Here is a 25,219-nt window from a genome sequence, read left to right as displayed (position 1 = left end):
TGCTTTGTACTAACAGAAATTACAAGGAAGAATACGATACCTATCAATTACACAAAAAGAAGCCTTCTGAAAAATTGTACTACACAAATGCTAAATAATACTAATAAGAATCTAAATTTGGATCTGTGCCTGAAAGGACATGTTTGGACAAGACATCCACCAGGCCTGTCCTGAAGCCCTTCCAGAACTGTCATCTATTGACAAAGGGACACAATGTGCCCTCCAGAATTTGTAGCCATGATAACAATGTCGTTTCTCCAGTCTTGTGATTTTTGCAGAGCACTTTGCATGTCTGTATTGGGGGATCTTGTAGGAGTTTTACAATAATGCAATAATTAATGATACCCCTACTCTACAAATGAGGAAAGGGTCAGGGATATGTTAGTGATCAACATCAAGACGAGATTTGAATCCCAGGTCTATCCCTATGTTGAGTTCAGTGTTTTCAACACTAGGCTTGAAGTTGATGACAGAGCAGGAAAGTATTAGAAGCAGAAACACCTTAGAGAGTATCTAGTCTGTTCCCTCTCCACAGATGGGCTGCTCATGCTCTTGTTCAGTCACATCCAACTCTTGAGGACCCATTTGGGGTTTTCTTGGCAGACAGTGGACTGATTGGCCATTTCCTTCTTCAGCTCCTTTTTTTTTTTTTTTTTTTTTTTTTTTTGGCAGATGAACTGAGACAAACAGGGTTAAGCTGACTTGCCCAGAATCATACAGCTAGTATCTGAGACCAGATTGGAACACAGGTTCTCTGACTCTGGCCCAGCACTCTCTATCACCCAGCTGTCCTGACCTACTGAAAACAAATAATTTTCTCAAAGACCTCTGCTTGCTGCCATATTTCTAAGCTGTTCAGGTTTTATTCCTCTGCCACCCCTTAATCTGACAAAAATCGTTTCTGTCCTGGTAAGAGAACAGAGCATAGTTTGGCTTTGTCCAACTCACTGGGAGCTGTTTTTTGGAGTGTTTCTATCCTGCTTCCTATATAGCACATAACCAACACTTTAGGCAGAGAAACAAATTCAAAGAAAGCTTCAGAAAAAACTGATTATTACTTTATTTTTAATGCTTTTTTGAAAATAAAAGTCACTCCATAACATATAACTGTATTTAGGCTGACACTCTGAGGTTTGTATTTTTCCAACCTTGCAAGGAGGGAAGGTTGCTTTGGACTCTGTTTTTTTCCATACCCAAGGGGCTGTAAATTTCCATAAGATAAGTGAAAATGTTTCAAGACCCTTGGCTTCTGTTCATAAAGTTGTTACAAAGCTAGTAAGTCTTCTTAAGCAGAAAGGAGAACCACTCAAATTCTGGTCCCAGAATAAGTGAGGTCCATTTTTAAATCTTGGCCAGTCACTCTAAGGGACCAGTGTGGTTACTTCAAAATGCAGTTTATATCCTGGGTGTATGAAAAAAAAGGTGCAAAAAGTTAAAGATGATGTTCTAGGTCTCCCCCCTGAGACTCATGGACTGCCGTAGGCACCTAGGATCTTGACAGGGAATAAAGGCCAAAAGTGACCATTAAATCCCTCTCTGTCCTAACTACTCCCTTTGAAATTTAATAAGGAAAAATGTCAAGTACCAAATTTCGGTTCAAAAAATTCAACAGCCCCAGAACAGACTGGGAAAAGTAACCATATCTCTGTTTACTACAGGAGGAAAGCAAGTCTCAGAAGTAAAAAGATTTCCTGAGGTGATACAGCTAGAGGCAGGGCCCAAATTCCCACCAAGGTGTTCTGATTCTGAATCTACTATTTTTCTTTTCTATGCTATATTGCCTCTCAGATGAATAAAGAATAAAGACTACCACTTTAAACATGAGAAGAAGTAGGTCCCATAAGTCTTCAAGCTTCTGAGTGCTAAACAGGATAAAATAAATTCTTAAGAGATTATAGATGATGCATTAGATCATTCCACATATAAATCTGTAATGAATGTTGCCCTTCTCCATTTCAGGTTTGGGAGGAAGGGAGACAACTCAAAATTCAAAATGTAATCCCCCAAAAAAGTATTTTTGATTTGCCTTTAAAAAAAACATTATATATGTTCAAAAAGCAGTTGTTATGCTATTTTTTAATAGTTGAGGACCATCATTTTTCATCCCCAAAATAAGCTGTCCTTGAATTGCAATTTATATCTACCAATAGTCTTTGCTTTGCAGTAAACTGGACCACAATGTTCTGACCTATTAACTTCATGTGAAAATTTTATTTTGATCATCCCAGGAAGCATAACTCATACCCAAACAAGTTGATTTTATTTTGAACATATTAATGCACTGGAGGGTCATGAAGCCTCCAAAGAGGGGAAGATAAGATCCCTCTTCTTTTCCTAGTGGAGAATCAGATTCATAAGCCAAGTGATTTTGCTCAGGAAGGCAATGTTAATACTATTGTTGGAGGAATCCAGAACTCTATCATGCTCTTGGGTTTTATAGTGTTAATGCCCTTTCCTTTTTTGAGAGGGATGGACTTAGGGGCTGAAGGATTGCTTGAGTTTAGGGTCTCTGGGCCACAGAAGGACAAATGGCAATCAGAAGCCTGAGCCAAGTCTGGACCAACATACCAGGCCCTCAGGAGCTTTCCAAGGAAGGAAGGATGAACTGCCCCAAGATAAACAGAACATCTTAAAGCCTCCATGGCGATCAGCACTGGGATTGGGGTTATGAGGGACCACGGTGTTTCTAGACCAGGCAAGACAAATAGACAGTATGTCCACTCCCTACAAAAGAGAGAGAAGGTCTGCCCACTAACGCTTGCTTTGATGCTAATTTTCACTTATGGAGTAATTTAACTCGCCAAATGAAGGGTTTTAATTTTAAATCACAAAACACCCTTTCCCTTCTAAAAGATGTGATAATACATAGTTTAAATATGTTATGGAGGGAGAAATAAGGCACAGAGTCCTTATATAAAATGTCCATATGGAATATGGAATATTTGAAGATGAAATATAAAAGAGTCCAACTCTCAAAATCAATGACCAGAAGTAATGAGAAATGGCAACAGAGTTGTTTCTATCTGGACATTTAAGAAATGAGTTATTTCCCTCTTTTATAGTATACCACGTATACACACACACACACACACAGAAAGATACACACATCAGGGAGAGAGACAAGAATGTTCTGGTTGTTCTATAAATGGGGTCTACCCAACTGAATGGAAGCAGAAGCCCTCAGAATGAAAGCATTTAATGTTTAACTAAGTTCATTTTTGACTCCTGCTATCCAGTGACTTGGCTCTGATGGCCCCAAAGTGCTTTTCCAGGTCCAGCAAGTTTTGGTAAAACTTTTCAGCAGTTTCTTCATCCAGATCCATCTGCAAGAAAAGCAGAATTAGGGATATGAAGAGTCCCACTGGGGAAGGAAAAAATGGGATAAAAGAGTCCTGAAGGCAAAAGAAGGTGAAAAGTTTTGCCAATGAGCAATACTACTGCTGCTACAATAACGATATGGGGTAAGAAAGAGGACTTCTTCACTGGAGGTGCCACACTAAGAAAAGTCACTACAATCTAAAGTTGACAGAAAATCACAATTTTGTCCTGCCAAGATATAAGAGAAAAGTGCCTACTTAGGGGAAAAGCTCAGAGATTTGTAAATTTGAGTCTAATACAAATACATTTGTTGCTTTGATGTCTGTCAGAAAAAAAAAAAATTCTTCCTTCCAACTCTGCATTCATCAGCTTGAGGAATTATAACATGATATTTGCAGTTAGAGAAATCATGCAAAGAACGCTAAACAACAGTTTATCTTGAAACTGACAGAGACTAGGGTAAGACAGATAGGTAGAGACAGTGATTTAAAAAGAAGAAAAGAATGAACGGAACAATGAATATCAGAAATACACAAGAGAAAAAAAGAAAGTTCAGGAAGAGTCAAAGATAAGCAGGGCATTGGTTGTAAAACTGCTCAATTTTTATATAGAAATATACATAGCATATATATGTTAATATCTATATACTAAATTTATAGTTTCATAGACAAGCCTCTTTTTCTTATTATATATGGAAATACTTATATTTGACATCTGTCATGTTCCTAATACAATTTTTAAAATTTGTAATAATTTTTTTTAAAAATCATTTCAAAGAACAGCTCTCTGCAACTGTTGAATAGATTTTTTTTTCCCCTGGGTAATCAATCTGTCACCAGTTCCTCTTACTTTAATGGAACTTACCTTCTGAGGGTTCACATAATTGTTGCCAAGACCTGTGGTAGCACTATGATATTTGGTCAAGGGATTCAGAAACTCAGGCTTTTGTTGGAAAATCCATAACTAGAAAAGAGGAGGAAAGAATGTATGAGTCACAGCTATCTTAGGGTAAATTTTAACATCAAATACTTTAAATAGCTTTGAACAAGTTTTAAAAGCCCATCAATCACCATTTGGCAAAATCTTTCATCTTTAAAATTCTACAATTGGTCAACCACTACATGGAGTTGTTGAGCAATTCAACCCAAAGAAAGAAAGAAGTATAACCAAGTGATCAAACAGTTCTTTTGATAAATATCTTAAGCTAAATAAGATAGAGTTGACTTTCAAGGTCTACCTTAAATATCAGGTATGAAGTCTAGTTCCTTCCTCAAAGATACTCATTTTATGCCATTAAATGGTATAACTCACAGATCATATAGTTTTTAAAATGAAATATTAACTCTTGGATTTAAAGATACACACACACACACACACACACACTCTTGTGTGTGTTTATGGATATATATATATACACATGTATGTACATATATTAAACATCCTGCAAGTATTTTTCATATTATTATCTAGTGAAAAATGATTATCAGTCACATTTTCCTGCTAAAGATTGAAAACAGGACAGACAAATCAAATTTCCAAGCCCATGTCCAATAATTCATCCAAATTATCCAGAGTAGTAATGGGGCCCTCAAACCATGGTATGGCAATGAGAAAGGGATATCTTCACCAACACATTATTGTAGCCTTCTCTCCAGGTAAAAGAAATATCCAAGTAGATAATAGCATTCTTCAAATCTCTATACATGTGAGCTATAATCTTTCTCATAAATCAAAAGTAACTCCAATAAAGTTAGGCAGAAATAAGTAAGAGAAACAAGGATAAGGAAATATTGCCTTGTGCCCAAGAAGCTTACTTAACATCCCAACTTTTCCAAACATGTGAATTTTTTAAGACCCAAATCTAGTCCCACCTACTATGAAGCCCCCCCTCAACTAAGTGAGCCCTAATTATTACTCTTCTGGCCTTTATTATCTATATCATATCTTTGAACAGCTGATTACATTTAATTTTATACTGTTTTCTGTGCCTATATTTTATGTGCTATCTTTCCTCTTTTTCTTTTGCATTACCATTATACCCAGCACTGGGCTGAACTTATGGCAGGCCTTCAAAAACAATTGTCTTGACCAGTCTCAGAAGAAGGAGGCCCTAAATGGCCCTGTAACTGCAGAAATGGAGACTAGGAGGACAGCTGCCAACATGTTCCAGTTGGTTGCTGAGAGGATGGATTCCTTCTCCTCTGTCTCCAAGCTGTTGTGCTAGCTCCACTTGGAGATCTTTATAGCGTGAAGGGAACAGAGTTTCACAAGACAGTGTAAGCATTTCTGCACTTCTTTTATTATAAGGCAGAGCTTCTTCATATTAAAAACTTTGGGAGTGCCCATCTGCTACCCCTTCCCAATGAGAGTAAGTGTCATCCTCTTCCCAGAGACATCCCTTCCAATAAAAACAGCCTATACAGCCTCCTTAGATTTCTCTGGCTTCCTTTTTTTTACAGAGAAGGTGAAATAAAGAACACTTTAGAAATTATAGCCTCCATAATTAACATGTCCCCTACTACCAACTACATTAATTCCAAAAGCATTTCCCAAGATGGAGGTATTGAGGTCATTTTCCCTTCACCCCAGATCCCAGGACTCCAAGGGTTCTGTATCTCTCTATGTCATCAGTAACCACTGAATTTCAGGTTCTTTTCTCCTATGCCATTTCCCATCAAGGTCCCAGGCACATACCAAAGCTTCTGCTCCATTGTAGGGTGTGATTGTTAAAGAATTTACAAAAAAGCGCAGCTAAAGAAAAATAAAAAAAGCCATTTGTTACCATATACCAGAGACACATAAATCATTAATTGTTCAACTTTTAGCACACAAAACCCTGAAAGAAGCAAATCCCTCCCAGAATTTCTTATAGCTCAGTATATAAGATTTTTAATAAAACTCAGATCTCCTCACAACTGAGTGTTTATTTATACCAGAGATAAGAGCTACCTTGGGAGTTATACTCTCACCACTTGAGAAGTAAACTAGCCCTCGAAGGGACACTTACTATTTACCAAAGATTAAAGCAACTATTGATCCCATACTCATTGAGGTTCTCAGGCCCTGTTCCCCTGGGCTAGGCTCCCTTCTAGAATCTATTCTGCCTAATCTTTTCAAAGAACAGACTTACTAGATCATCTTCAGTTAGAGTTGCTACATAATCTCTGTGCTCATGTAGTCTCCCCTAGGGAAGCACAATTAGCACACATTACTATTCCCCAAATTATCAATTATTTACAAAAGATCTACTGAAGAGATCTGGTTGGCTTGGAAATGAACAACCAAAAAGCCTTTTGGTTCCATTCTTTATCTTGAATGTAAGAATTAGCTAAGAATTCATAATTATCCAATCTGGGGATGGACAAAGGATAAAAAGTCCAGAACTCTTGTAGTTATTCTAATATAAAAAACTAAGGAGAGGAGCACAAACCTCTAATCATGGAAAAGGAAGAAAAGAAAAAAGGGCTTTCAAAGTGGAGTCATATAATCCAAGCTCAATCAGCCTTCTCATTCTACAAACTGGGAATCAGAGTCCACAATAAGTTGCCTAAGGTCACTCTGCCAACAAGTGGCAAAGCCAAGGCTAGAACAAAGCTTTCCTAATTTATGGTTCTCAGAAAACAGGAAAAAAAAATGTCTCCTCTGAAGAAAAGTATCTAGAACTCTTTCTCTAACTTTAGAAAGGCTATATTTCTATACCCTATAATTCTAACCCACGGCTTCAAAATTACTTAGTTTCTCCAGAGATGTGAGTTAAGTCTATAGATACAGATAATTTAATTAAGGGCCAGTGAGAGAAACATGCCAGAACAATTGAGTTGTGTAACTGCTAGAAATCAGGGAAATCAGAAAAGAATTATAGGGTAGTCATCTTTTGAAAAAGATGGGTGCCAGAGCAGTGAGAGGGCATAGTGAATAGAGTGCCTGGCTCTGGAGTCAGGAGTTCAAATCCCACCTCAGACACTTAATAACACTTACTAAATGTATGAATCTGGGCAAGTTACTTCAACCCTATTGCCTCACACACACAGACACACACAAAGAGGCAGATCCTATTAGGGTAGGACACTAGCTTTAATGACAAGTAAATACCCAGATGAAACAGGTTCAGGATGCTGGGTAGAGTGATGCACCCTATTAAATAAATTTTGAATCTTCCTAAAATCACAAAATATACTATTATTCTGATGAGCAAATCATTTATCTGTACTGAAATTTATCTATTATGATCTCAATCTGAACCTATGCATAAAAAACAATGAAAAAAGAACATATCACTCACCAAAAATGTGATTGGAGTCAAGAGTGTCCAGATGAAAGGTGGCAGAATTCCATAAGTCAAATTGGTCAGCACAGTTCCTGGACATATTACACTGGAGTACAGGCCCTGACAAAATGTAAAGACATGGGAATGAGGGAAATGGGAATGGTCTTGCCATGTGACTTGCTGTGGGTCAAGACCAACTTTAGCTAAGGTTGTGGGGATCCTGCTCCAGGGTCTGTATTTATTGTGTACGTTTCTATCTACAAAGTCTAAGCTATTTGAGGGCAGAAATATTTATTGTATTTTTCTACGTTCCTCAGCACCTGAGATTTGTCTTATGTTTTGGACCCTACCTTCTGTGATTTCATTGTTATTAGGAAATTCCCAGTAAGAAAACTCTGTTCCCCAAGGTAGGTCAAATGACCTTAGAGAGCCTTAGAGAGCAGCCTGGAAAACAGAAAGATTAAATAACTTGCCCAGGATCACAGAGAGCGGAGATCTGAACCCAGGTCCTTCTGAGTCTCATGCCAATTCTCTAACTGATATACTATGTTGCCTCTCTGCCTGGCATGCTGTGGATGGCCAAGTGACACCTGCTGAACTGTACTCAAAAACTCTCATCTTTTCTTACTTGATCCTTCCCTGGTGGGTTAGGCAGGTCAGACAGAGCTATTTCCACTTTACAAATGGACAAACAGAGAACTTGTCCAAGATTCTAGCACTGGCCATTTAAGAGCACTGGTGTTAGAGCCCGATCCTTGGCTCCCAGAGAGAAGTCCATAGGTCTGGCCACTCCAGGGGGAATTTTGCTGTTTTTCATCAAGGCTTAATGAGCACTGGACTGGGCACATAGTAAGCACTTAGTGAAGCCTTGTTTCCTTCCTTCCTTGTATTTCCCTGTCCAGAACAGGATCAAAGAGCTCTCCAGAATCCCAGCTGCTACAATCTTTTCAAAAGTCAAGTCCACTAGTTGTGAACGAATCCAACCATTTTGGAGAGTAGTCTGGAACTATGCTCAAAAAGTTATCAAACTGTGCATACCCTTTGATCCAGCAGTGTTACTACTGGGCCTATATCACGAAGAGATTATAAAGAAGGGAAAGGGACCTGTATGTGCACGAATGTTTGTGGCAGCCCTTTTTGTAGTGGCTAGAAACTGGAAACTGAATGGATGTCCATCAGTTGGAGAATGGCTGAATAAATTGTGGTATATGAATATTATGGAATATTACTGTTCTGTAAGAAATGACCAACAGGATGATTTCAGAAAGGCCTGGAGAGACTTACACGAACTGATGCTGAGTGAAATGAGCAGAACCAGGATCCTGATCATTATATACTTCAACAACAATACTATATGATGACCAGTTCTGATGGACCTGGCCATCCTCAGCAACGAGATCAAACCAAATCATTTCTAATGGAGCAGTAATGAACTGAACTAGCTATGCCCAGAAAAAGAACTCTGAGATGACTAAAAACCATTACATTGAATTCCCAATCCTTATATTTATGCCCACCTGCATTTTTGATTTCCTTCACAAGCTAATTGTACAATATTTCAAAGTCTGATTCTTTTTGTACAGCAAAATAACGTTTTGGTCATATGTACTTATTGTGTATCTAATTTATATTTTAATGTATTTAACATCTACTGGTCATCCTGCCATCTGGGGGAGGGGGTGGGGGGGTAAGAGGTGAAAAATTGGAACAAGAGGTTTGGCAATTGTTAATGCTGTAAAGTTACCCATGCATATAACCTATAAATAAAAGGCTATTAAATAAAAATAAAAAAAATAAAAAAAACAAACAAAAGTCAAATCCACTAACAAGGATTACTTCCCCAAATCTTCGGACCTGTGGCTCTCTCCGCAGTGTGACTTTGGAGCCACTTTTGAAATCATCATTGACTGAAAGAGCCAAACAACAATTGGATATGCTGTACGAGTAAGACACAACATTGTAATACAAAAATTTAAGATTCAAAGAATCATAGTGGCAATTTGAGAACCATACCGTAAATAGCATTATTCTAACCATTTTGTTTTTCTGTTGTTTCTTGTCACTCAAACATTCAAGTTAAACCAATAGTAAAAAATGCCCTGAAGTCTTTCTGGTCATTATATATAGGTCAACTGCATTGTCAAGAATTAAAAAGAAAATTATATTCACATAGTTTTAAGGCCTCCAAAGCACATTCTTCATAATCCTGTGAGGAAGACAATATAATCTACCCTCATATATTCCTGTGATATTTGCAAAAACGCTTACCTTTGATCCAGCCTCCTGATAAATTCTAGGAGGTGCTACTAGTATAATTACCATTTTACATGAAGAAACTACATCTCAGAGAGTATAATGATTTGTCCATGGCCACACAGCTACCTACTATCCTCACTGCTAATCTCTCCAACTCTTAAGGACTTCCTCACCTGCTGGTTAAAGTTCCTGTTCAAAGCCAGACTCAGAAGGTCAGTAGCATATTTAGAAGAGCTGTAAGGTTCATGGCCTTTGGCATGCTGGAAATCTTCAAGGCTAAAATTAGTTTTCTTTGCATTGCTAGAAGATGTCCAGATGATCTGAGATGGGATGTCAGGGCGACAAAGCAGAGGTTCCAGCTCCCGAATCTGAGAAAAAACAAAACAAAACAAAACAAAAAAAAAAAAACTTCTTTTAGAGGTACTGGTAAGATTGAAGGAACTCTCAGTGTTTATCAAAAATAAACGAATCAAAAAGAGCCATAACCTAATCCATAAACCTCACAGAGAATGTCACTAAACTATCAGTCCTCCAGCCATCAACTTTTTGGACTGTTGCATTCTAACTCCATGATTTTCACGGGAAGGATGAAAGGTTCTCTGAAACAAAATCCTGACAACACAGTATCATTAACCCCCATGGGGAAGAAAGCAAGGGTCTGGAGAAAGTCCTTAGACAGATGTATGTGCACAAAGAATCCTCTGATGAGCTAAGAATGAACGGACTTCTACATAAGATGGAGCGGAGACAAGGTCATTCCACCAAGGATAAGCAGAATGGGGTGGCATAGACCCATAAGAATGCCAAGAAAACCAAAGCCCAAAGAAAAAGATTTTTGTGAGTTTCAACTATGAACAACAATAACTTCCCAAACTATATTCCAAAAGAGAAGAAAAAAGAGAACTTCTTTGGTTGGGAATAATATTATAATATTAACAGACTTATTTTGCTCCAGTTAAGGAGAATTCTTTTCAAACTTAACTGGAGAGAAAAAAAAAAAAAATCAGAGAAACATCCAACACATATGAGGAATGACTTTGCCAAACTGAGTTCATGTGGCCCAAAGAATCTGTAGCTATGATCAATGATCTTTGGAGCATCATGGAGAAAGGAAAGTTACTGGAGGGCTGGAGTCAGGCAAATACCATCTCAATTTCCAAAAGGAAAAGGCACATTGCCTGTTAAACAAACCACCTCGAAGCCATTACTACAAAATCCTCAAAGGGATCATCAAGCACTTAGAAAAGGAAAAAGTGATCACAATGAATCAGCATCGGAAGATCACAAACATATTGTGCCAAACGACTCACTTTTTTCTGATAGTTTACTAGAGTAGCAAAATAGAAGAATGCTTTAGAGACAGTAGAATTTCAGCCTTGCTGAAATCTGGATTTATTAGCCTCCAGTATCTGTAGTCTAGAAGACAGTAGCTAGATGCATAACTAGGTTAAATGACCAAACCAAAATAGTAATTAACAGATTTCTATGAATCTGGAAAGGCCCTGGTGGCTTGCTATTGACCCAGCCAGTTTGGTTTTGCAATTTAATCACTGTCTTAGATGAAAAGAACATAAAGGAATTGATTATCACATCCACAGATGACTCAGAACTGAGTGGGATAGCTAATGTAGGGTAACAGAAATCCAATTCGACAGAATAGGCCCAAATCTAATAAGACATCTCTGCACATGGACAAGCAATTCTTATGAAAGTTTCTAAAACAATAACTTGGCAAAACTCTCAGTGTGATTTTTTTTTTCTAAGTCTGGACTATTAGTTTCAACAGAGTAGATAAGGTCCCAGATAGAAAACTCCCTTCACAAGTACAGATCATCACCTACTCTATAACTTACAGTCTTAAGGAGTCGTCCAGGACATCGAGAGGTTAAATGACTTAGTATGTGTCAGAGGTCAGATTTGACCTTAGTCTACCTGACTCTGAGGCAAGCCTTCTGTGCACCCAGCCATGTTTTCTTTAATGTGATCTTGGGCTAAAAGGATAAGCATTCACAGCAATGGAGAGGATAGTTCCCAGGTATCCTGTGATTGTCAGATCAATCCAGGAATATTATATTTAATTCTGGGCATCGGGAGAGTATCTACATGAGCACCACCATGATAAAGGAATCATATTATAGATACAGATGGTTTGAAAAGCTAAGGTATATCTAACCTTTAAGAAAGAAGATTCAGGAGAACTTTAAGTGTCTTACAAATGTATGTTACTTAATAAAAATGTACTACATTTCACTACAATATGCCTTTATTTGCCAAAAAAAAAAAAAAAAAAAAAAGAAAAAAATTAAGACTTATGCACAGATATGGAAGGAAGGAAAAACGTGAAGCAAATAAGTCAGAGACAGACACATTTCATGTCCACAGAAGGAAGAATTCTAATTAGAGAAATCCATAAATGGAAAGGACTAACTCCTAACATAGAGTCTATTATTAGAAGTAGTTTGCAGCTAAAGGAGACTTGTCAGGGATGTTGTACAGGAAGAATATTAGACAGGGAGCTTGATAAAATGACCTCTAAATAAATATTATATATATATATTTTATATATATGATCATATATATTATATAAATTATATATAATAATACATAATTATAAATTATATATTAAAGTTCACAATTCTATGATTCTTTACACCAAGATCTACAAGAGCCAGCTTATGTTTCCTATAAAGCATCTGATCTGAAAACATAATTCAAAGGGAAAGCAAGAGGAAGACAAGTGAGCAGGACGAGCCTTGGTGTTGTATTGTTTGAAGAAACTAAGAAGTCTTTAGTAGGTAGGAGGAGAAGAATATCCTATGAAAATGCCACACGAATAGATGTGAATGCTTAAAAGAATTACTTTTAACAAGTAATATTCATAATAAAAGAAAAGTAAGGGAAAATAGGAGGAAAAAAATCTATTTCCCAGATATATTATGACCAATTAAAGAGGGGTAAAGAAAAAGGCAAAACATAAAGAAGAATAATGTATTTTTCTAAAGAGTAAAAAGGAAACAAGCAGATTAGATTACTTTTTTTGACAAAATTGTATTCATACTTTTTAGCATTTAACTATTACCTGTCTATAAGAAAAAAATAAGTTTTTTGCACTGATCCATGGCCCTTACCTAGGGGAATTCCTAGGAGGGACAAAGACAAGACCACTTTGTCTCAAGAGGCTAACAGGTTGAGAAGAGGGCAATGGTACCCACTAGTTAGTCTTAGAAAAAAGAGAATAATGTGAAGCTCTTATATACATGCAATCAGCACCCTGTTCCCCCCTCCCCCGACAATCCACGACTTAAGCTGCCTGTGTTTCTCACAGAACATCAGTCTGTTCTGCCTCAGTGGCACCCCTTTAGGGATGGCTTTGAGCACAGAGTGGTTCATCACAGGACCTCTTTTTCTTTCCAAAGCAAGCAAATGAAAGGTGATATGTGAAATGGGATCCTGGAGCTGTCGGGCTAAGGTAACAAGATGACTGATCAAGTGTTAGACCTGGGCAAGATAAACAACCAAGGAAATACTAGAACCGATCTTGTACCAGACAATATCTGTGGGACAATGCAGTATCACCATGGCAGAAGGTCCAAAGAGACTGGATTAATGCCAGACATGTTTGCAGGACCAGTGAAAAGACAGAGCACTGGAAAAAGGAAGAATGCCCTTGGCCCTGGGACAGTTAGGAAATTCTGAATCACACAGCAGATATAAGCATCTGTTTGACTGAACCATCTAGCTGATAGAAAGTGGCATCTCCCAGGATAAGTGGGATGCCAGAATGGACCTGCTAGATCCTAAGAAAATAAAATAAACCCAGTTAGGAAGATAAATGAGGGTGCCAGAAAGAGTTCATGTTCATTTTGTGTATTAAGCTTTTATTATTTTCCATTTCTGTAAAGGGGAGGGGGGGGAATAAAAGAGTAATCTGGGCACAGTAAAGTTTATCCTATTTACTTCTACAAAAAAGAAGTAATAATATGGATAACTAAAAATGGTAGACACACTAAAAGTCTAGTCAACTAGAAAATCCTGAAACCTACATAGACATCAAGATCCCATTTCTTGAAAAAATGCTCCCTGAGAGGCAGGGGGTAGGTGATCAACAGTGTTTTGGACACAAAGAAGTTTGAATTTAACATTGTTTATAAAAAAGCTGACTAGGCAGATTGAAAAGACATGGGGACAACTGAAAATTGTCTGGTTTTAGTTTTTAATATCAGAGTTTTAAAAGATGAAACCTATAAATACTCACATATGCACATTTACATATCACATAAATGTTATACATTATGTTTCATACATACACATGGTTTGACCACTACATTTCAATATAACTGGTTTCTTTTGCAATTTTACGTTTTATACATCTAAAAACATTATCCCGAGAAGAGGCCCATAAACTTCACTAGATTCCCTTGACAAAAAAAAAAAAAAAAAAAAAAATTTAAGAACCTCTATTTTATGATATAAGCACATTACTATGCTGAGAAGCAGATAAGAATCCATTTTCCAGTGTGTAGGATAATACCCTATTCTAAATAAAACTTAAAAGAAATAATATTAGCAATAATTTATATTTAATAGAACAGCAAGAGAATATATTCCTTTCCTCTTTCTACAAACAGGTCATAGTAACCATCTAATTCCAAATCAGATACAAATGAGGCTAGCTGGAATTCCTCCTGAATTCTATTGGGAGAATCACAGAAGACTTTAGAGCCATGTCTACATCAACTACTTCAAAATACACAGAACAACTCTTTAAATTCCTTGTTGGGGTCCATGCCACCTTCTAGTAACTAAACCACCTAAAAACAGAGTCAAAGACAGATTTGTTTAAAAGGAATAATGTATGATGAATTATAAACCACTCCCAGGACCATAATTTAAAAAAAAAAAAAAAAAAAAAAAGGAAGTGAATATCAATCCAATAAGTCACACAGACACTCAGACTATAATCTCTTGTTATTCAAGGAGACAACAATGGAGACGGAGGCCCAGGAAACACAGACAGCACTATTCTAATCAAGCCCCTTTATTTAACATTCAACTCCTATCCAATTTCACCTACAGGAGTGAAACGGGCCAGTATTGGTAAGTGGTTTTAACTTCCCATCACTAGTTAAGCAAAAGCTCAAGACTATCTTTACCAGAACAAAGTGGCCGAAAACATTGGTTTCAAACACTTCCTGCAGTCCATCTGCAGTGACTCTGTCATCCTGGGTCAACAGGCCATCAGCTGTGGAGAACATATGAAATACTTTTCTGAAAGAAAATAAAACAACACAGTAAAGTTGGAATGATTTAACCTGATCTCTTGGTGTCCAATCAAATTCACCATATCTGCCCATGGGTATTCAAATCACATAGCTGAAACCACAACAATCTAGCTCTCTCATAATACACCTAAGAGTATTATGTATGGCTAATGACTCAAGAACAAAGCCTTTAAAAAAAGCACATTGTCTCCAATGTTTCTGTGTATTTGAAAAGCTGGGAAATAAGTATAATTGGGTGCATTATGTGATTTTTGAAAAGTTTCCTTTCAGAAAGACCTACCCATTCTTTCCAGGAACTAACCACTGGGATGCCCACCCTAAAAGCATCATTAAGATTTCAAAAATTCTAGAGAATACTTCACCTAAGATGTGACTAGAAGCACTAAATTTCCATTTTATAAAGATGGTAAGATCACTTCTTACCCAATTACTCCCTCCCTTCCCAGTTACTCCCACTTTTCTCTGACATCCCCAACTCAATTTACTATATTGATCATGGACAAAACTGGGCACAAATTATAGAAGACGCTTAACTCCACTGAGTAGCTCCCTGCTCATTTTCCTGCTCCATCATCTAGTCCCGACTGATACACACTTTCTGAACTGGACCAACTGAAACAAAGCCCTAGAAGAGCTAAACTCTTGCCCCAGGATCATATTATGTTGTTTTGCCTGGAGAGAGCCCACAACATTTATCTGGCCTTAGATCCCTGAAATGCTTCTCTATAGTCATCTTCCTGCCTTGTTATCCTGTCCTTTCCACCTCCTTTCCCTGACTTCTGCTTTTCACTTTTTAATCTGGCAATAATAACCAAAGCATCACTAACACTGTTAATGGTAAAGGTATATTAATTAAATGTCCTGTGTTTCTATTCATCATCTGTGACTTTTCAAGCCAAAATACCTTCCCTAGCCATGACTTTGCTAAATACATTGTTTCTTCCTATCAGAAGATCCTAGAGATCTCTTTTATTTATTTATAGCCCCAGCACTTAACACAGTGACTAGTACACAAAAGGCATTAACAAATGCTTTTGGGTTCATCCATTTATCTGAAAAATCTCCCTATTACCTTGAAAAGAGGCCAAAAAAAAGTGCTTTTAAATTCAACCGTGGGTTTGGCATAATCCCAGCATTCACATAGAGGTAGTCTAGACGGTCAAACCTAGAAGTAAAATACAAATACAAGATTATTGATTCCTTCAGTACACGCTTAGAAAACTTTTAAACCTACAGTATAGTCACTAAAAAGTGCACAAAGTCAAATTCTTCTGAACCTAGAAGATGGCAACAGTTGACACAGGAACATGAGGCTTTTCTCTTAAGAAACAGTTACTGTCAAAATAAATGTTCAAATATCACTATCAGCTGTTTGGCTCAGGTCTTCACATGTACAAGAGGTTACCAGTGGGGATCATGTTTCAGGCACAAAAGTGCTCTTGATTTCCTTATCAATAATTGACAGCCAGATGAGTCTAATTATCAGTCAATATGATAGTGAGACCAGGGGAACATCTATTTTTAATGCCAAATTTTATTTAATTTGGCACACTTTCATGTAACTCAGATTTTAGAAAGAGTTCACCAAAGAATGACAAAGGAAGTTATAGTTTAATCTATTCCTTGCATGATGAGTTCCTGATAGATTTTCGAGTCTAGCCATCTACTTGGGAATATCTTGATCTTTTCCTGGAAATGTAATATTAAAGACCCCATTTCCACATCATAAATAATCTCCTGACTTCAGCTTAATTAACTACCTTCAAAGTTGTACATTTAAATTTACTTCAAAAAATAATAAATTAGAGCCACCTTTACTTTTCATGCCTTACTGTTTTTCCTATAAGCAATAAAACACAGCTTTGAGGTAAACAATAATTTTATATTGCACTGTAAATAATAATTGCAAAATAAAAATGGCATAAGTAAGCAAGCTAGAAGATAGTTCCCAAAAGGTCTCCCTGTACTTTTCAACTCAAGTACAATTTATATGGTTCTGTACCATAAAGACAATAACTGGGGAGTAGAGGGTGCATGAAACTCTGCAATTAGTCTCCAAAAGAGGAATTCTCCTTCCTTAAAGTTTTTTAAGAATAAGAGGCACATTCATCTGGTAAAGATCCAACTTCCAACATGCAAAGACCCAACTCTACTGTGCTTAAGTCAACAATTACTTTTTGAGAATCTGGGCCTGAGACTTCATCAGTGCAGAAAAGTCATGATGGGATGGCATCCCCCTAATTGATACCAAAAAATGTCGCTTCTGGACCTAAAAATGACTGTCTTCATTGTTACAGAGGGCAGTCAGAGGTTCAGATGACTTACACAGGATCACACATGGAGCACTCCTCAGCAGCTTTAACCCAACCTTCAGTTAGAACTTGAATCCAAAGCTTCCTAGGTCCAGAGTCAGTCCTCTAATCTCTTTGCCATCCTGATTCTCTGGGCTATTTCGTCTCTTTTAAAAGTTTTGTTGAAATGGTTTATTTCAATATAAACATTTCCAGATTTACCCATTCCTTGAAAACTCTTGTATAACAAAATAACACAATTAGGCAAAACTAATGATAGTAACTTCAATTGAAAGAGAATCTATTTCCCATGAGTAAGTCCCAACCTCCACTTCTCTGTTTTTTTTTTTTTTTTGTAATAAACAAAAATCCATTTTCTTTCTCTTTCCCAATTTTCCTCCACATTCTACTGGGGGGAAAAAAAAAGAGAAGAAAAACAAATTCCTTTTAACAATAAATATGTGTAGTGAAGCAAATTATATTCTGTCACTGACCAGTTTTGGGTCATCTCAGAAAGTTTACTTTACTTCTCTGTGCCTCACTAACAAGCAGAAAGAAGACCTATTCCATCAACTTCACAGGATGGCTACAAAGATTCAAAAGAGGTGGAAATGGACATAAAAGTGCTTGGGACAATTAATATTCTGCCCAAAGAGAATATACAATTACAGCCAATGATGTCTCCATTTACAAGTATCAAGAAGAGGGAAGTAATTTCTAACCACAATTCAAAGAGAGCACATGCTATAAATCAGGAATGAGCTACAAAGAAACTGAGGGGAACCGCTGATTCTGGCAGAGGGGTGCCCATCAGCAGAATTCAGGAGGAAAGACAATGGTCAGAGACAAGAGATGGGACACTTCAAAGTGGCTTTACCATTGCCTGGCCCAGAAGAAGTGCCCCTGCACCATGCTGCTGCTGCTTTTACTATTCTGTACCTTAAAGGCTGACTTGGGCAGCTGATAACCCTTCCTTTTACAAAAAGTACCCCCTCCCACCCCTTCAGGAGGCCACGTGCCTTTGCTTGAGTTCTTGGGAGGCCTGAAACACAGACTGCAGGTTGGCGACATCGATCTGGAGCAGTGTGATCTCAGCCGTTGGGTGTGAAGACAGCAGAGAGATTCGGGCAGCCTCGGCCTTCTCCAGGTTCCTGCATGCTAAACACAGATGAAGGTCATCGTCTTCAGAGAGCAGCCGCTCACAGAAGGCCAAGCCGATGCCGCTGAAATGACAGACAGGGCAGGGATACAACACACCGGCACCAGGATAGATCTATCCCCCCTCTCCACTTCTCTGATTTAATTTTTTTAAAATAAATATAAATTCATTTTCTTTCTCTTTCCCAACCAAGCTGAAATCCTATTTCATAATACTAACACAGCCCACTTTGGCTAAGGAGACCCAGCTCTCAGAAGGAAGCAAATGGAGAAGCCACAAAAGATCTATGACAGTCATGTCAGCAAGCACCTGCTAAGCACTTACTATCTTCCAGGTGTTGTGATAAGGGTTTGGGATACAAAGAAAACAAAAACAGCCTCTGCCCTCAAAAAGATCACATTGTACAGGGAGGAGACTGTGCCTAAACAACTACAGACAAATAGGATAGACCCAGGGCAAAATGGAGACAGTCTCGTAGAAAAGGCACTAATATTTAGAAAGCCTCAAAGAGGTTACTGACAGAACGTGGGATTGTAGCTAAAATCAGAGAAGCAGAGGCAGAGAGAGACAGCAGGGAACAAGGAGTGAAAATGCATGGAGTTATTTCTCATGTGAAGAGTTCTCAGCCAGGGAGTTGGAATCCTTGGACAATAGAACATGTGGAGGAGAAAAAGGTGTAAAAAGAATGGGAAAAGGGAAAGGTAATAAAAGGCTTTACAAGCCAAACAGAGGATTGTAATTTGATCCTTGATGTAATAGAGAGCCCCTCAAATTCAACAAAGACAGAGAAGGAAAGGGTTGGCATGGCCAGACCTGCTCCTTAGGAAGATCACTGTAGAAAAAAAGAAAAGAATCAGTCAACAATCCTAGAAAAGCTGAGTGGCTTCGTAGGTAGACATTAACTGTAGAAGACCACAGATAATGGGGAACTCTGAGAACTTTGAAGCAAAGAAACAAATGAAATTTTTTTTCTAAAAACAACCACCAGAGATCCCTCAGGATTTGGATTCTGTTTATCTTGTCCTTAGCTCTAATTCTTCTCCAGGTCTAATAATGAGCAAACAATGTCATGTATGACAGCATGCTCTTCATTGTTTCACTTAGGATATTTCACCTTCCGAAGTATATAGAAAGGACTGACATGAATTGATCGTGGGATGTTTTTATTTCTACCATGGTAAAACAAATACTATCAAAATGCCAGATAATCTCCAGAATGCCTTAATGCAATGAGGTCCATTAGGGCAATGAAAAGTTTCTTGGGGGTTGGAGGAAGAGAAGTATCTGAAAAGGCAAAGGGGGACATAGATCAGATGCCACTCCCTACCTGAGATCTTTTCTGATGTGCTGATGTTAGGGCTCCCTAGTTTTTCAAAGTATTTTGTATTGCTTGTGTAATAAATTCTGCATGTATTCATTTGGGTGCATATTGTATCCCACTAGGCGAACAGAAAGCTCCTTGAAGACAGGAACAATATTTGCTTGCCCTCATCCCCTCCCAAGGCACCTTGCCCACAGAAGATGCTTAAACATTCGTAACTTGAGATAAAAAGAATTCTGGCCTGTGTCCAGGAGGCAGAAGGAGTAAAATGGATACACATGAGGACCAGTGATCCTGAAGCTGTGAAACTGGAAACTCCATATCTGTCTTCATTTATCATGTTAAAGAGTTCAACATTTTGCAAGTATATGAATGACTCCTAAGTAACCTGGATCTGGTTCTCCTGAAAGACTATGGGAAAAGAACTTTCCCATGGAAAACTTTATTGCCTTTAAGCAGCCAATGAAAATACTTGTATAATTTGGTGCAACAAATTATAAAGTGCTCAGCTGCATTGAATTTTAAATGAAAGTCTGACAATAACACCAGTTAGTATGTCTGTAGGCTAATTTCCCATGAGGCTCAAGTAATAAAGAGCAAAATTTTGGCCAAGCAAGAAATATAGATTTTTCAATCAATTATGCAACACAGTTAATAGTACAAATAAAGTTTAAGGTCTTCTAAAACAGGACTTAAACTTTTTTTCACTCATAACCCATTTTTACCTGAGAATTTTTTCTAAAACCCCAGGTATTTAGAGATATAAAACAGGTATACAAATCAAACATATACTGATAATAAATCATAATTTCATAACCCCCACAGTTTGAGAAACTGGGTTCTAAGAAGGAGGAAGTGAGATGCTCTGAGAAACAGCTATTTCTAATTCAAGAAATAATTTTGTAGGTCCACAGGTGCTATTAACTGACAATTCAGTTAGAATGAGAGGAAGGAGAAATGAGTAGAGATGTCAGGGCATTGGTCTCAAACTCAAATAGAAGCAGGGGCCATTAATATCCATACTTAAGGATACTTGTGGGCTGCATACTTAGTTTTAAATTGTAATGTATATTTTATTGCATTTCTATTTTGTTGACTATTCCCCAATTACATTTTAATATAAATCAAATCTCACCTAGAAGTGCTGTGGACTACATGTGGCAGCCTATTTGACATCTCTCCAGTAGAGTTATATTTGTTGAGCCCATCACAGTATCACATAATTTTTGCCTTCTATAAGCTGATATCTAAGATGTGACAGAAAAAAAAAAACTCCAATGACTTATCATATCAAATGATTACTACTCACTTTTGGTAATTCTCACAGGCAAAAAGATATTTGAAAAAGGACTAAGAAAGCACTGCTCAGGATTACAAAGTCCTGGGCAAGAGACTAAAATCCTTTTGGACATAAGTGATTTTTTATCCCAGCTGCCCATTAAATGAAAGAATTCAGAAGAAAAAAATCAGGTTTGGGAAGTGAAGTTTGTTAAGAAAATAATGTCCAAGTACAGAATTTGGATTTCTGGATCATAAAAAGGGACAAGTTTCTAGCAAGAAAAAAAAAAAAAAGTTTCTAAAAATGACTAGATATATTTGCCCAGAGTCTTGGAAATCTAATCAAGAGAGCTTTAAACTTAAAAAAGGGAAAGGCATAGAAGGAATACTGCTCATGATTATCCATCAAAATGGAACTGATTGCATGACATGGGAGACATTAGCAAAGGACCACCCATCATGGCATGCCTGCATAACAGGTGTGCACTCTATGCATCAAGCAGAACTGCAGTTTGAGAAGCACAAATTTAGAGACATCTCCATGTCACGTGACCTATTTACCCTTTGGTGGAACCTTCCGGGATCACACTGGTCTGATCAACCAGACACACTATACCTTAACTCCTACACAGTGATGTCATTTTGGTCCTGAGAATGAAAGACAATCACCAATCAAGCTAGAATGCAGAAAGATTAGCAGCTGAGACACTCAGAAGTTCACAGGAGATAAAATCCAAGAAGTATACCTATATCTTCTAACATAGATACAAAAATATACAAAGTATGGGAAACAAGTGAGATGACAGCGCTCTGAATCAGAGGAAAGTGATATGATCAAGCTCTTCTGTCTGTACTACTTCCTGAAATAGACAGCAAAGCCTGTGATGAGTGATTTTTGTGCATAGTAAATGAGTATATGCAATAGGAAAGGAAAAAGAGCTCAAGCACAAAACAGAAATATCCAAATGACTGAAGAATATTCTCTATCGCCAGCTCAGGAAAACTGTCAATGAGGGATGGAATAAGTTTGGGGATATGAAGTCTACCTCAATAGGGACAAGACTGGAAAGAAGAGCTAAATAGCAAAAGTGTTCATCTAACACAAAAAGCACTCTGGTCAATCAATCGAGACCTACTTATAAAGTACTGCCTTTGCTCTTGTGGCACAGCTGTGATTGCAGCCCCAAAAGGACATCAACTAGCAACTAGTCCTGCATTCAGTCCCTGCTAAAAGTTGAGTTTGTCTCCTTAATTCCAGATCCCGTACTCTTTCCAGAAACAGTTTTCTGGAATTTTGGACTTCTCAGTGCCTGACTGCTCTTGGGGGAATAGGTCATGCCTTGGGTAAACTGGCTGAAACAGAGGCAGAGGGGAATGACTGATTTCAAGCTCTCACAAGCCTGTTTCCAGAAGGAAAAGAAGGGATAAAGAAGCAGAGGCTGGGCCAAAGAATGGTCAAGAAAGGAGGTGCCCATCCAGCTCCTGACAGAGAAGCCGAGCAGTAACTCTGCAGACTGAGATAACACGTCTTTGGACATGGTTTTTTGTTTGACCGTGTACGTTAAGGACAACAGCTAGTAATTCTTCTTTTTTTTTTTTTTTTAAAAATCAAGATAAAAAGCTTTTATTTAAAAAGAAAACTCACAACACTTCCAGAACAAGGAACTAAAATCTGGAAAAAGCTTTGCATCAAATAACAGCTAGTAATTCTATAGCTAAAGGCTGCAAAGCACTTTCCACTGTGTCTCATTTGAGCCTTCACAATCACTCCTGAGAGACAGCTGCTTTAAATATTAGCCCCATTCTACAGATGAGGAAACGGAAGCAGGCACGTGAAGTGAGCCGCTCGGAGTCACAGTGCTTTACTAAGATACTTCATAATGCAATTCAATAAACATGCATCAAACCCCTATACGAAATGCTTGGCAAGATTTTAATGCGCTATATAAATGCTAACTAGTATTTTTTTTTTTTTTAAGGCAGGAAAATGGGAGGGGGGAAAGTGCACGTTTCTGGAAAAAAAAAAAAAAAAGTTGATTTTTAAAGGGTGGTTTTGTTCGTTTGCTTGCTTTGTTTTTAACAATTGGAGCTGTGCAAAAACGGAAGGTCCGCTGCCCTTCTGGAGGTCACGGCTCTCCTCGCCCTAAAACTGGACGGGGGAAGGAAAGCTTCTCCGCCCCCGCTGCTGGCGCCCCCTCCTCTTCTCCGCGTCCCAGCCCCGACGCTTCCGTCTAGTCTGGTCACTACGGGGAGAGAAACGCGCTCACCTGCTGGCTCCGGTGACTACCACGACCTTCTTCATCGCCACGGACTTTAAAAGAAGCTTGACAGAAGTAGGGATAAGGTGCACTTGATAGGATACCCATTGAATCACTAGCAAAACTTCCGATAATTCCGGCCCCGCCCACCTCCCCAGTCCACCAATCCCCGTCTCGTTCAGGACCTCTTCTAGCCGCTCCACCACTCATTACACTTTCTAGCTGTCCAATAATGATTCATTCTGGATTCTCCCCGCCCCGCCTCGAGGCAACCTCTCTGTGATTCTGACCAATCGTAACGCAGCATTCCGTCCCGATGCGTGCTCATTGGGGAAATGGAGATGGGACGAGAGGCGGGCTCAAACGACCGCAACCACTCCCGCTATCGGGATTCACCCCTATCGTCAGGGCGCCTCCTCCAGTCCCGGCATGCTGTTTGGTTCGGCTGAGTGACGTCGCAGGAGGGGGAGTGGCGGGACGCTCGAAAAGATGAGAGGTAAATTACCCAGGCATGGATTCTGTCATTAAAAAGTTACTATAATTAAAAAAAAAAAAAGAAAGAAAGAAAAGATGAGGTAATTGTTGGGTCTTTTCTGCATTTGGCAAACAGGCTGGAGCGATTTACCATTTCCTTCTCCAGCTTATTTTGCAGATGAGGAAACTGAAGCAAACGCGCTTAAGTAAATGTCTAAGGCTGAATTTCAGACCAAGGTTTTATCCACTCTGCCACCTAGCTGCTGGAGGTCCAAGCAGGATGAGTGCGGCTGCGCAGGGACAGGGCAGTGGGCGGAGTTAAAGAGCATCCCTACAGCCGAGCTTCCTGGGCTAGATGTGTCAAAGGAGCTGGGCGTGGTGACGTCAGGGAGAGGCGGACTCAGCTGCCGCTTCCACATTCTCAGAGATTGTTTCCCTTAATACATTTTTTTTTAAAGATATAAATATTATATTTTTTCCAATTTCAAGTACTCTTCTTTTAATTAAAAAAAAAAAGCTTTGTAACAAATAGACATCAGGTGGCTCAATGGATTGGAATCAGGAAGACCGGAATTCAAATCCAGCCTCAGACACTTAACTATATTATCCTGGACAAGTCCTTTAACCTGTTTGCCTCAATTTCCCCATATGGAAAATGGGGATAATTGTTGGAATCTTTACAAATTGTTAAGCCATTAGAGTTGATAGAGACAATAATTATCTAATTTAGCATGGTTCAGTATGATTGATTTGATCTTAGAAGGAGATATTTTGGGCCAGAACTTGAAACAAGGTACTAAGTACGACTGATAGAAAACGATGTTTGTGCTCACACCGTTAGAGAGCTCGTAGAAGCAAGAAGTATTTAAGTACTCATTGGAGTTCACATGTTTGGGAGATTTCAGGGCTTAGAAAGAGATACCGGAATTCACACCTCCCTTGAAGTTCTTAGGGCCAGAGAGCATGCTGGGAGATATCCCACAATCCCACTCTCAGAGAAGTAGCATAAACACAGCTCCAGTGAGCCACTCGAAAGAGTTATTTGGGTTGGAGAGGAGCACTCTGCGAGGAAGCCTACAAGCCCTATCTTTGAGGCAAGAGAGATTCATTGTATCTTCTACCTTGGTGCTGGCTGGATTCGGAAGGACAAACCTTTGGATTTGGAGACATCCAGGTGGAGCTTTTGGAACCAAGCAGAGAAGTAGGCCTGAGCTAACCAGGCTATATTGAAGGACACAATAAAAGATCTGAACTTTTAGCACTTGGCTATATTTGGAGTGATTAACTGATACTAAGGCTGCCTCCAGAAAACCTC

General features: G+C 38.4%; 1 protein-coding gene across 2 annotated transcripts; it reads right to left on the bottom strand.

The window, feature by feature from the left end:
- Window positions 1-1,054: 1,054 nt before the first annotated feature.
- On the bottom strand, window positions 1,055-23,564 carry HSD17B7 (hydroxysteroid 17-beta dehydrogenase 7). 2 transcript variants are annotated; one of them, XM_031936803.1, is made up of 10 exons: window positions 23,440-23,550; window positions 21,030-21,141; window positions 18,434-18,637; window positions 16,196-16,288; window positions 14,995-15,109; window positions 10,015-10,209; window positions 7,601-7,705; window positions 6,013-6,069; window positions 4,183-4,281; window positions 1,055-3,323 (listed from the first exon to the last, which is right to left on the bottom strand). In XM_031936803.1, the coding sequence occupies exons 2-10, from the start codon at window positions 21,068-21,070 to the stop codon at window positions 3,213-3,215; spliced, it is 1,020 nt and encodes a 339-aa protein (XP_031792663.1). In that variant the 5' UTR covers window positions 21,071-21,141; window positions 23,440-23,550; the 3' UTR covers window positions 1,055-3,212. The 2 variants fall into 2 exon arrangements, with proteins under 2 accessions (XP_031792663.1, XP_003767420.1); XM_003767372.4 differs by lacking the exon at window positions 21,030-21,141 and having other exon boundaries at window positions 23,440-23,564.
- Window positions 23,565-25,219: the final 1,655 nt, after the last annotated feature.

The sequence above is a fragment of the Sarcophilus harrisii genome, chromosome 4 (genome assembly GCF_902635505.1).
Source record: "Sarcophilus harrisii chromosome 4, mSarHar1.11, whole genome shotgun sequence".
NCBI classification, from domain to species: Eukaryota; Metazoa; Chordata; class Mammalia; order Dasyuromorphia; family Dasyuridae; genus Sarcophilus; species Sarcophilus harrisii.
Note: the sequence above shows the minus strand (reverse complement) of the source record. Positions and strands in the feature narration are given on the sequence as shown.

What these genes read in the sequence shown, in the direction of transcription:
- HSD17B7 (XM_031936803.1), bottom strand. Translation starts at nt 21,070, where the DNA reads ATGTCAAATAGGCTGCCACATGTAGTCCACAGCACTTCTAG. An exon ending in TTTTCGGCCACTTTGTTCTG is followed by an intron (nt 10,210 to 14,994) that starts GTAAAGATAGTC and finishes GTTTTTTCTCAG; the next exon opens with ATTCGGGAGCTGGAACCTCT. An exon ending in TGACTCCAATCACATTTTTG is followed by an intron (nt 6,070 to 7,600) that starts GTGAGTGATATG and finishes ATTTTTCTTTAG; the next exon opens with CTGCGCTTTTTTGTAAATTC.